General features: G+C 42.7%; 2 protein-coding genes across 2 annotated transcripts in view; one reads left to right on the forward strand and one right to left on the reverse strand.

Moving 5' to 3' along the window:
• Positions 1–6,625, reverse strand: part of ak8 (adenylate kinase 8) — a 45,078-nt gene extending 38,453 nt beyond the window's left edge. Inside the window, exons 1-6 of the mRNA XM_061261719.1 lie at positions 6,542–6,625; positions 5,728–5,829; positions 5,426–5,510; positions 4,338–4,387; positions 3,421–3,531; positions 879–947 (exon numbers count right to left, since the gene is read on the reverse strand). Of these exons, the coding sequence (XP_061117703.1) occupies positions 879–947; positions 3,421–3,531; positions 4,338–4,387; positions 5,426–5,510; positions 5,728–5,811 (399 nt within the window). The 5' untranslated portion in view covers positions 5,812–5,829; positions 6,542–6,625. The remainder of the gene's footprint in view (positions 1–878; positions 948–3,420; positions 3,532–4,337; positions 4,388–5,425; positions 5,511–5,727; positions 5,830–6,541) is intronic.
• A 267-nt stretch (positions 6,626–6,892) lies between these two features.
• spaca9 (sperm acrosome associated 9) lies at positions 6,893–12,242 on the forward strand. Its single transcript, XM_061261132.1, has 4 exons — positions 6,893–6,936; positions 8,985–9,172; positions 9,556–9,746; positions 10,741–12,242. The coding sequence occupies exons 2-4, from the start codon at positions 9,029–9,031 to the stop codon at positions 11,057–11,059; spliced, it is 654 nt and encodes a 217-aa protein (XP_061117116.1). The 5' UTR covers positions 6,893–6,936; positions 8,985–9,028; the 3' UTR covers positions 11,060–12,242.
• Positions 12,243–12,350: the final 108 nt, after the last annotated feature.

Below are 12,350 nucleotides of genomic sequence, written 5' to 3' on the forward strand. Positions count from 1 at the left end.
AACCTCTGCGATGATACGGTGTCACTCGGAAGGTTGTGCCAACCGCTCACGTAGCAGAACACAGCACGCAGCAGAACACAGCACGTAGCAGAACACAGCACGCAGCAGAACACAGCAGCACAGAGGAGCAGGGCCCCAAACACGCCTACTGAGCGAACCCACAGAAAAAAGGTGAGCGGAGAGAGAGAGAGAGGGAAAGAGTCACAGAGAAAGAGAGAGAAAGAGACGCGTCTGCGTCGCAGCATTAAACAGAGCCCAGCTTGTCGCACAACTCTCATTATCCTCGCGAAGTGGAACCTTCTGGAAGCACAGCAGCAATGCGTATTGGCTTTGACAACAGGTGTCCATAACCCCCCGACCCCAAGCTGACATCCAACAGAACCAGACCCGCACTCTGACGAGCATTTACGGCACATTACTATTATTATTTCATTGATCCCTTGCTTGACAGTGCTTATTTTAATGTTTGCATTATTATAGACTTATACACTTGCATTACTTCATATATGCCCACTATTTTACTGCATAAATTGCATTCCATCCCCCCAATATGGGAATCGAACCTACGACCTTCTTCGAGCTGCTGCTTTGGTCGCAGTGGAAATCCAGGGTGACAAATTGATCGATTGATGCGTTTACAAAATACTTCACTCACCGAGAGGTTATTTAACCACGATAAGAGTGTGTGTGTGCGTGCGTATGTGAGAGTTTGTACTCTTGAGCAAGGTACTTAGGCTGAATTTCTTTAGTAAATATCCAGCTGTAGAAACGTACAGCGCGTGTAAGTATTCCAGCTGTGCGAGTCGCTCTGGATAAGAGTGTCTGCTAAATGGCTGAAATGCAGCGTGTGGCGTGTGGCGGTTGGGAGGGGCTCTCACCTGTTGGACGCAGTCCGTCCGTGACAGACGCTGCTGAAGCAGCCTGATCCACAGCTCACTGGGGACTTCCTGTGTGAGGACAGCAGAGGGAGGGGGCAGGAGACAGGAGAGCTTCCATATTCATGTCGCCACTTCAAAAGAGAACCCCCCCCCCCCTCCCTCCCTCCCTCCTTCCTCCTCTCCTTGACTCAACCCACCGCACTAGCAGGTAACTGCACCCAGCAGTGGTTTAGGAAACGGGGATGTTTATTTTATCTGTGTTGCGAACGGCGTCTCGCCAACGTGTGGGCGACAGGAGGGTTTTCGTCAACACGGAGCGAAGGGAGGGTTTCGCCAAAGCGGGGCGACTGGAGGGTCTCCCAGTGTGGGCCGAAAGGAGGGTCTCAGCAATGCGGGGCGACTGGAGGGTTTCGCCAACGCGGAGCTACTGGAGGGTTTCACCACAGTGGGGTGAAGGGAGGGTTTCACCAACGCGGAGCGACTGGAGGGTTATGCCAACATGGCGGGTTTCACCGGGAGTGGGCACGTCCCCTGAGGGTCTCGGGGCTGACCCGGCTACACGCCGGCTGACAGGCGGTGTGGTGTCAGCAGGGCCTGGCTTTGAAGTGTCACCTTCAGGGAAGGGCTGGTGTGAAAGCGGGAGAGCAGAGCCCCAGGGGGGAGGGGGGGTGTAGGGGGGGGTTTGCCTGTTGAGGGGCTCGAATACTACAGCGGCTTCAGAAAGTATTCAGACCCCTTCACTTTTTGCACACTTCTTTGTGTAGTAGATTAAATTTTAAATTGATAAAATTGCCATTTTTGCCCGTCAATCTACACTCTAAATGAAAGCATGCTTTCAAGATTTTAGCTAATTTATTAAAAATCTAAAACTGTAATCTCTCATTTACTAAAACGTATTTTTGTTGTGGCACTCCAAATTGTGGTCAGGTGCATGTTTGCTTTAATTATCCTTGAGATGTGCGTAGAAGATGAATGGAGTGAACGCTGAATATGGAATAGTCCTCCTCTGCTTCACACTGAGCTTTTCCCGCACACTGTCAGTGTAACGTTACCACTCTTAAGCGTGCGATTCTTGGGGCCTCGGGATGCCTCGTGTGTCGGGGGAGGAGAATCAATCCTGTGGTGACAAACAACTTGTAAGGCAGCCCCAGGAAACGGCCTGCACGGGCAGATAAATAATGAAACACCCGCCATTTCGCCGAGACGCGGCTCAAACGCTTCAGCTCCCGCTAAAGTTCAGCTTCACTTCCCCGTGATGGGCTCCAGCATACCTGACTTCTAATCCCCCCTCCCCCCCCATCACCGCTTTAATCAGATTAACCCAAACCACCATCTTTTAATGGCACCACTCCCCTCCCCCCACCATCCATCACCGGCTTATTTTTTCTTTTAATTTTTTTTTCCCGCAGAAAGTGTGAAAGAGGACGATAATTAAAATAATTAAACCGCTGGGACTGCCTTCTGTGGGCTGTTTTTGCTTTTTTTTTCCACCCCCCCCCCCCCCCCCCCCCCCCGCTTTTTATTAAACTTTTCAGATCTGCTCGCTTACGGACTCAGAGAACGGAAAGCCAGGGTATCCTCGTTTAATTGCGTTTACTCGCCTCTCTAAGGTCCAACTAAACAAGCCCCCTAACCCCCCCGTCCAATCACCGACCGGCAGGCACCCAGCGAGCCTCACACTCCTGTGAAGTGTCGACATTTGATATGGAGGGAGGGCAACTGTGTAAACAGGCTTTACTGTGCACGCTTATTTATTCCACTTTAGTGTATTTTACATATAGCCGAGCATAAATAAGAAAATGTTTCTTCTGTTTTCATCATTTATTCATGCATTTTTAAGCTTTTAATGAGGACAAATTAACTCATTTTCCAGGGTGTCAGGATGAGGCGGACTTGCGAGAGAGGGAAAAAAACCCTTGTTTTGCACTTTCTCTCCAGCTGGGAGTCTGTGTGGAATAAGCGCATGGCTAAATAAAGGGAAATAGAGTTCGGACAGGTACCCTAAACGATCTTAAATGCTTCTTTCTTTTTTTTGTTCGGCTATCTATGCAAAGTCTATGTCAGGAAAATTCAAATGAACATGCGCTCACCTGTGACCCAACTGCAGAACCAAAAATGTGGAGTCCAGTTTTCTGGTAATGTACACCTGGGTCTCCATTTAACCCTTTCAGTCCTAAGCCCAATATGAAAGGGGTTTTGGCTTTGGCTGAGAAAATTGGGAAAGTTTAGAAAATTTAGTAGGGTTTTAATAGGGGCTGAAAACAATCGTATGACGGCCATTTTGAGTTGCTGAAAAGGTATAAGGTGGAGAGTGTCATATGGCACTCTTTGGACTGAAAGGGTTAAACGACACAGGGTATTTTCAGAAACAACATACAAAGTTCATAGGCATGAAATTAGCATGTTGTTCTATACATACTGTACAGTAGGGGTGTCAGTAGTCCTGGAGGGCCGCATTGCCTCTGGGGGGGGGCGTCTTTGTGCATGTTTCTGAACACAGAGCTCCATAGAGCCCCAGCCGACTGGCCTCCCCGGACTCTACCTGCTGCTGGTCTCTGTGCAGCTGTGCCCTCCTGGCCAGCTCCGTGTCCCCCTTCAGGACGCCGCTGGCAGTGACGTGGACAGCGTGGGAGTGTTCACACAGCTGCTTGGCCTGGCAAAAGGGAGTAGAGAGACAGGGGCTTTCAAACAGCAGATACAGCCCCAGAGTCAGGGCACCTCCCTGTCATGGCTTTCACACTTCCGTCAGCTCCATGGTCCTGTGGATTAGTCAGGGATCATCATTAAAGTGTCATTATTTCTCTGCTGGGCAGATGACCACGTCCAAGATTACACATAGCAATGGTGACACTGAGCATGCTATACATTCCACAGCTGCATATTTACTGCAGAAAAGACAAAGCGTAACATGTAGAGAAGCCATTTATTTCCTGACATACTGGCAGAAGCACAACCTGACAGTCTGTCTCATGATGGCTTGACAAGCTTGTGTGTGTTTGTGCGCATGCACGCGAGACACACACTCACACACACGCAAGAACATACCGCAGTTTTCCCTACTTTCCATTTTATGCCTTTCCCATTACCATATAACTTTACACAACTTCCTCTTCCACATGCAAAACTTTTTCGAAGTTCTGATCATTTTGCAAAGTATTTTTAAAGCATGAAAAAACCCTTTTCAAGGAAGGAAATACATGCACATATATATATATATATAACGTAACAATTTTTACTTGTGAAAATTGAGAAGCAGTTTCACATTTGCACTGACATCTACATTCTCAAAAACGCATGGAAATCACAAATTGGTCCAGATTCCCTCTGTGCCCAATTATCCAGCATCATTTCTCTGACCCCTTGAAATATTATAAATTAATCATACACTTTTGAGTTTGGCGTTAAGCGTACACCCGTGTTATTGATGAACTAATAGAAAAAGTGGAAAGTTATACTCACAATGGTTCTTTTCCCAGAAGCCGGTGGGCCCAGCAACATTACCCTGGGAACTAGGCAGTGACAATAAATGGTTAATTCACCAAAAGAAAAAAGAAAAAGATACAAAACAACTATTTCCACTCTTCTGTAGGTTTCTCGTTGATTTTAAATAGCATTCTTTGATTGAACATCACATTCGGCAACACAAACTAATTTGATGAAATAACAGTTTTAGCAAACAAAGGGCTGGTATAGAGGTAAGGTTTCTGGGTCTGTTCGCTTCCAAAATTTAGTCCTTTTAACGGGTTCAACTTCAAGCTGTTCCGCTGGGCCAGAACTGCACCACACAATCAAATATCAATGGAGGGAGCGTGCTAGACTAACTAGGGACTGGTAGCACCCCCGTGTGGACATTATCAACATTTCAGCCGAATGCGACAAAGACTGGCAATAATGGTGAATGCGGTAACTGGCCCCTTTCAATAACTGAGTTTATGAGGTTGCTTTGAACTAAATAAAAAGAAACCCATCCATTAGTCCAATGGGCAACCAGCAAAGTACAGTTCGATACTTATTTCATGTGTACTGGACTATAAACAAAGGCAAAAGAAAGAATTGTCAGTGACCATTTTCATGGTTTCTTTTAATCCTTGCAGGTCAAGATTAGATGGATGCTGGAGTGCAACTTCATCTGCTGCCTCGATGTTGAGCTCTTTAAAGCTTTTTAATTTGACTTCTTGTGGGGAAGGAATGTACACATGTTTGAGAATAATTTTCTCTAAAGGTTTCTGTTCGAAAGATACAGGGCTCCACCTAGTGGCAATGACAAAGTATTCATTATCATTGCAAGTTACATATATAGTACACATACAGTATTAATATTTCTCAACAGACCAGGGCACTGAGAAAAATATATATTTGCTAGTTATCAAAACCTTTGTTATTTTCTTGTATTTCAAGGACCATACCTATGCCACGGCTGCGAAATGGCTGCTAATCATCATTATCGTGGTATAGACAGCTTCATTTTTAACTTACGTAGATACAATTATTTAGCCCAATACATACAAATAAATCCAAAACAAGAAGATGCTTGAATTGACGCTCACCATCTAAGGTGCCCCTCTTCAGATAGTCAATCAAGTACTGTAGGGGGTCTTCTGGCTTGTCAACCAATAGATTTGTCACCATCAACTACAATAAAAAAAAAGAAATGCCATGCTATTGTTATTGTATAAATTGTTATTTCGCCATGGTTAATTGTCTCTTGGTTAGCTATACGCTTGGGAATTACAACACAGACTTCTAACATATTATCTAATTTACGTTAGAAGTTTCATTTGAAGTAGGGGGGGGGTTGAATTTGATTCAATGCTTGACAGAATGTCACAACATAATACCCAGAACTTGCCTGCACTAAATCAAATATCTCGTGTTTTTCAGCATAAATAGACATTTCGGGAGGAATTCTCAAAGGTTTTGTTGTAGCATCCATTTCTGCGTAGCGTAATGCCTGGAAACCAAAGAAAGGGAGAGATTAACATTTCAGCCAAAATAATATGTAGATTAACTTGTAACAGTGTAACTTCTATGCTTATAAATATTATTGGATATTAATTAACAATAACGTTACTATAGTTAGCTAGCTAACATAATGGGCGACAAAAACTTACGGGTTGTACTGAGAAAGAAATAGCTAACTTGCTCTCAATAATCCAGCATGCATGCCAATCTCCAAGACCGCTAAATTAAATCGTGTAATGTGTACGTTAATTTAGCTTGCTCAACGTTAGCTAGCTAGCTACGTTACATTTTGATGCTGGAAAATCAGCTAACCTTAACGTACAGTAAGGCTGTAGCAAGCTAAATTAACTTTCGTATTACAAAACGCAACTTTAAGATTCACTTAACGTTAATATTAACATCACAGTGACATTAAAATAACTCAATTCCAACAGAAGGCTAGAGAAAATAGATACGCTGCAACCTACTCTCAGTGCTGTGCAGCTGCTTAGTTACGAATACACATACAGGTCGCCAAAGGACATGTCTTCGCCATTAAGTTAGTTTAACTGTGCCAAAACGGAGTACTTTGGTAATTTCACCAGTATCATTCCATGCAACATTAAGTTATTACATTAATGTTATTATAAACTCACGTATGCTACTATGTGCCAGCCACATCGGAAAACTGTAAAAACATAGCTTTCTGGCTAGCTACTTACCTTATTACATGTGTCGGTCTGTAAACAACTGGCTCGCTTCTTTGGATTGCATTTATCCAAGACTGAGGGTCATTTCACCATTTCTATTATTTCTAGCAATGTGGTATGCGAACATGTCATCCTCGTCACACAACCAACAAATGCGCATTTTTCACTGATTGGTAAATAGGTCCAATTGGAGATTTTTTGGCCAATGATAGACGAGTGCGCGTTTCATGCGACAATAAAAACAATGAGTCTAAAGCGACGTTAGCGCGTTGCCTAGCAACGTCCAAACCTCCCTGGCCTTTTTTACGTCCATAAAATAGCAAGTCGCTAGTACGATTCCTTAGTAACCAAATATTTGAAAGGCCGGAGGAGTTTAACGTTTTACCAGGCGAGCTTGTTTGCTATCGGTAAGTTAAAAGAACGAGAACTGGCCGGCTAGTTAATCTGCTAAAATAGACAACAAAAACTCACAGAAACATCCACAATGCACTTACATACAGCTCCTCGCATCCTAGCTAACCTTTCACCGTATTTAGTCTGGGTTGTAGATAGCGATTTAGCTAGGTCATAAAGAACAAACGTAGCTAAACTCCGTTAACTATGTAGCTCATGCCAGCTAGCTAAATTACAGTACATTGAAATGAGAGTTATAGCTAATTATGGGGGCGTGAGTGCCACCTTCTCACATAGTAAAATCCAGCATCAAATTAAGATATTTAGCTGCAGGTAACGTTATATAATTTATGTGATAAATTGTTAGCTGACGTTATATAGCTAGTTTAAATTATATTTATTTGTAGTTGCATATTTTTTATATTTAGTATTTTGCCCACACATCACCGATGTATTCCTTTATTTTTATATTTATTTAATTTCTCCACCTTTCACATAAGGCTGTACTATTCCTTTCTATTTACTATTTGATTCCTTTACAAGCATGTGACACACTGGGGCCACAATGTTATGAGAAGGACGTAGCTACGGACAGACAGATTGATTCAGTAGCTTAGTTGGATTCTGTGGCTTGGTTCAGAGACTTTCAAGCGACATAGACCTGCCTTTGTGCTAGGTAGTCAATTTCACAGTGGCTATGTCGCGCATCTGCTTTTATGCATCTCAGTTTCGACGCCAAATATACCGATGCTGTATCTGACCAAAATGATCAATTCGGTCTCATCTGACTACTGCACCTCTATTCAAACATATTTTAAATGAACAAATGAGACCAAAATCGAATGTTAATGATACAGCATCGGCATGTTTGACATTGAAACAGAGATGCATAAAAGGAGATGCATGTCATCCCCACGGTGAAATTTGGTGATGGGTCAGCGATGTTTTGGGGCTGAGGCCCAGGGGCTCTGGATAAAAGAAATTGTATAATGGATGCCACCAAGTATCAGGCATTTTTAGACTGACAAACTGGTTTCCACTACCAGAAAGGCTGATATTTGGCTGTAGGTGGACTTTCCAGCAAGAACAATCTGCATATAAAAAAAGCATATTCCAAAATCCGCACAGAAATGGTTCTGTGACAAAATCTATCTCAGGCGCCAATTCAGTCCAATCAATAACCTGTGGGCTGAATTGAAGAGGACAGTTGACCCAAGAATGTGAAGGATCTGCATAGAGGAAAGGTCCAAAATCCCACCAAATGTTTTCCTTAATCTTGTCGAGCATTACAGGAAAATACTCCATGCTCCTTGCCAGAGGTGGATGCACCAAGTATTAAACCAGAGTTGCCAATAATCATGGAACCTTGATTTTGGTGAAATATATTTTTTATTAAATCAATGATTTTGGTTGGTTCCATTGAAACATTAATGAAGTATAGTATTTTTCTTGTTCAGCATTTTGGGTTTCTCTCAGTAATCATATTGTTTATTTTTTGAAGTATTATTTGTGCATTGCCAATAATAGTAGGGGTGCCAATAATTTTGGAGCCCACTATACATGTGCATGCAAGGACAAAATGGATGCACACACTTGCAAGCACACACTTAAAAATGCACTCAGACACGCACACACTCACCTGATACTCTCACACTGAAGTAAATATACTACATTCACACATGCTCACACTCACAACAACATACAGACACACAAACACACACATACACAGATCCCAGCCTGCTGTCTCTCTTGGCTTCTCAGTCACCTGCACGCTTTTTTAGTCCGTATGTAAAAATGCCATGTAGATGAATACAATGTATGTATTCTTTTTCTTAGGTGAGCCTATTATTCTGTTTTATTTACAAAATTTTCTATCAAACAATCAATAGTGGAAAGATTATGGTAGGTCTTTTAGGTATAAAATGAATTCAGAAATCAAGCCCAATGTAGCTGTTAACATATATTACCACTACATGATGTTTCACATTTAGATACGCATTAATAAAACATACATTTATTCATAAAATATAATAAAGTGACCTGAAATATTTATTCTCCCCAGTTCCAAGACAATAACACGGCATCAATGCAGTGGAAGAGGCCGCCATGAACAGGGTTAAAGACAAGCTGAAGACAGCCGAACAGAAGCACAAGGTCTTCAAACAGCAACAGGGCATCTTCATCACGGCACTTCAGCGGTCGCGTGACCAAGCCCTAGATAAGACCAAGCCAGTCTGTTCTGTGGCACAGGTGAGACCTGGTGTCGACACGTCACTCTTATCCGCAGCAGAAGCATGCTCAGCAGCCACTTTCCCAAATTCAAAATTTCAAGAGCATGATGTCATTTGTCAACTGAAGAACATCATTGTTTTACATCCGGGAGATTATACTGGGTTTGTGCTTCCCTTCTAAAATTCCTATTCATGTGGAGAGCCTGGAGCCGAAGCCCCTTGAAGACCGTGCTCATAATATATACAGGGCTGAAAATTGACAGTAAACTGACATTGATATCTTTAGTTAGAAGCAAGGCTAGCAACATTTCAGCAGGGCTAGTGGAAATTTCAAAAATCCTTAAGTTCCACTCTTGTCTGTGTACTTATTTTTTTAATCTTAGTCAAGGTCGTTCCCTACAGGTCCAGTGGTACAGTGAGGATCACTGCAACAACCATACAGACCGCCGTATTTTAGCAACCTTCCTGGAAATCATGGAAGACCTGATGGAGATTCTGGATATCCTGGAGGCCCTGGGTTTCACAGGCAGTATGATGGACAACTGCCGGTTCCTCCTCTGCCCAACTACTGACATCAGTAATTTGCGGGCACAGTTGAGTGGCACTGTTAATAGGAAACATTGTTTAAAGTTTTGTGTCTTCACCATTGAAGTTCCATGTAAAGACATTGCTAGCTAGCTGGTGGTTGGGGACAGTGTAAAATAGAGATGGCTTAAAGTGTATTTTCATTTTTTACAGCTTTGAGAGTATTGCCTTCTGGTTTGCTCCCCAAGTTTATAGTTATGTCCGGAAAAGTGGGTGGGTTTCATGATCTGTGATGTAACAGATCAGTAGTTTGGAATTGCAGGGACAGAAGGAACTTGTCTGACCATTTAATTTCTCTTCAGCTATAGAATGCAATTGAATCATGCAGGAAAGAGAAAGCATACAGTATTGGAATTGGACCATTCTAATTCTGTAGAGCAGTGGTTCCCAACTGGGTCCTAGAGTACCTCTGTGTATGCTGGTTTTCATTCCAACCACATTTGCCATCAAATAATTTCAACAAACTGTTAAGCTTTCTTAATTCGGTGCTTTTCATCTTAAAATTGATTATTTACCTTAAAGCACATTATGCCAGAAATAGCTTTGCTATGGCATGAAGAATTAAATGTCCATGTTCATATTGTGCTTACTGTACCATCTTGCAAACAATTAAATGAGGGCCAACAAGTGTCGACACTCACGAATTAGGAGCCTAGTGATTCAATTAAGTATTTTAAATTTGATCAGTTAAAAATACCCTTTTTATGCAATATTTCTGCTAAATGTATGCATTGTTTGTAATATAGCATAATAAGCACAATACGAACACGGTAATTTTATTTTTCCTCTTAAACCGCATTAGCTATCTGTCAAAATGCGGTTTAAGAGGATAAGTAATCCCTCAAAACATGAAAAGCATCTAATTACGGAAGATTAACAGCTTGCTGCAATTCTTGCAAGCAAAAACCATACACAGGGGTACTCCAGGACCGAGCTTGGGAAGCACTGCTGTAATGCAAACGGGATTCATCACAGTGTGACCACCCCGTCCCCTCCCTGCAGATTCCCAGACGATGAGGTGACCCAAAAGCTGAGCTGTGTCGAAGCCCGGAGCTACTATGGGGGCGTGGTGAGCCTCATCCCCATGGCGATAGACCACCTGCGGGAGACGGCCCGCGCCTACATCGTCGTCCAGAAGGAACCGGAGAAAGCCCAGACCCCGAAACCCCCGCCCACCCCGGAGAGCGTACCCCAGCAAGCTACGGACATCAACGTGGAGTATCAGTCGTCCATACAGAATGAACAAAGTCAGACAAGGAAGCCATATAGAGAGATGGGTGGAAAGAGAGTCTGGAAGCCCCCTGGCCGGACCCGGGTTTGAGGTGTCCAGCTGAACGTTTTGAGATTTTAAGAGATGTATGTTTGCCAAAATTTCTCTACAATATCGTTTCCTTGGTCTAATCCCTGACCCATGTGATGCGCGTATTCAAATTCAAATTCAAATCAAATTCCTCAATCTTAAGAAACATAAACATGTTTCTGCTCTCCACATATTTAATCATTATTCTCTGTATTTTGAGTGCAAGGAACACCTACAACATGCATATGGTCCTCATAAACCAGAAAGATCTCGCTTATGAAAAGTGCGAACGACACCTTTTGTCCAATAGTCTCCGGCTTACATGCAGTGTATTTGTTGAGTACTGCATTGAAACTTTTGTCTCCAGCAAATGTAATTCATATAATATGCAGGAGAGGGCAGTGTTGTCTGTAGTTCTCTGATGGTTGGTTTACTCTTACAGTGAGATGGAGGTTATTGGGATGAAACATATCCAGGCAAGACTCCGAGGGGTTCAGTACAGTAGGTGGTACCCAGACACGTTCATTTCCTAGTCAAGCTCCCAAGTACTGAAGCTACTGCATGAATATATTCTCACCCAAAGTCAGGGAATTAAACCCCGCAGAACAAGGCGACAATCACAGTGACCTTAGCCAGGTTTTCAACCTTGGAATATAGTTTATCAGAATTATCTGGAGGGATGGAATGGCCGTTTTAAAAACAGACAGCACTAGTAAGATTTTAGGAATCAACAGTAGGCTTCAGACCCTGCTAAGGTCATTGAAATTGGACCACCTCCATTAAAGCCACTGGGCTGGTAGTGCCTGCAGGGAGAGTTCCTCCACAGGCATGACCTGCAATCGGTCAGGTGACACAGAGACACTCGGGACAAAGTGAGAAAGAATGGAAAATGCCAAAAATCTGTAGTGCAAAACATCAAAGACTATTTTTATTCTTTTTTTTTTCTTTTTTTTTTTTGAATCGTTCACAGTTAAATACAAGCAACTGCTTTTAAGAACTTTTTTGTCTGCTGTTTCAGAACTTTGTATTCCCGATATGGAGACCACCCCCCTCCCCCTCCCCACCCCTTCAATCTCCCAACTCTATTCACTGTCAGATTGTACCATACTGTCATCTCTCGCTTTGTCACAAGCATTTTTAATTGGATTGCTGTACATGCTTACAGTAGCAAGCCAGACAGGACAGCTGAAAGGTTAAGTGGACAACAGGATTCATATTAAAAACAAAAATAAATCTTTGCATGAAATGATTAAGCAAATGTAGTTTTTTTTTTTCCTTCAAACTTGAGTGCCTTCCTGAGCCACATGCAAAA

This window comes from Conger conger, chromosome 11, assembly GCF_963514075.1.
Source record: "Conger conger chromosome 11, fConCon1.1, whole genome shotgun sequence".
Taxonomy (NCBI): domain Eukaryota; kingdom Metazoa; phylum Chordata; class Actinopteri; order Anguilliformes; family Congridae; genus Conger; species Conger conger.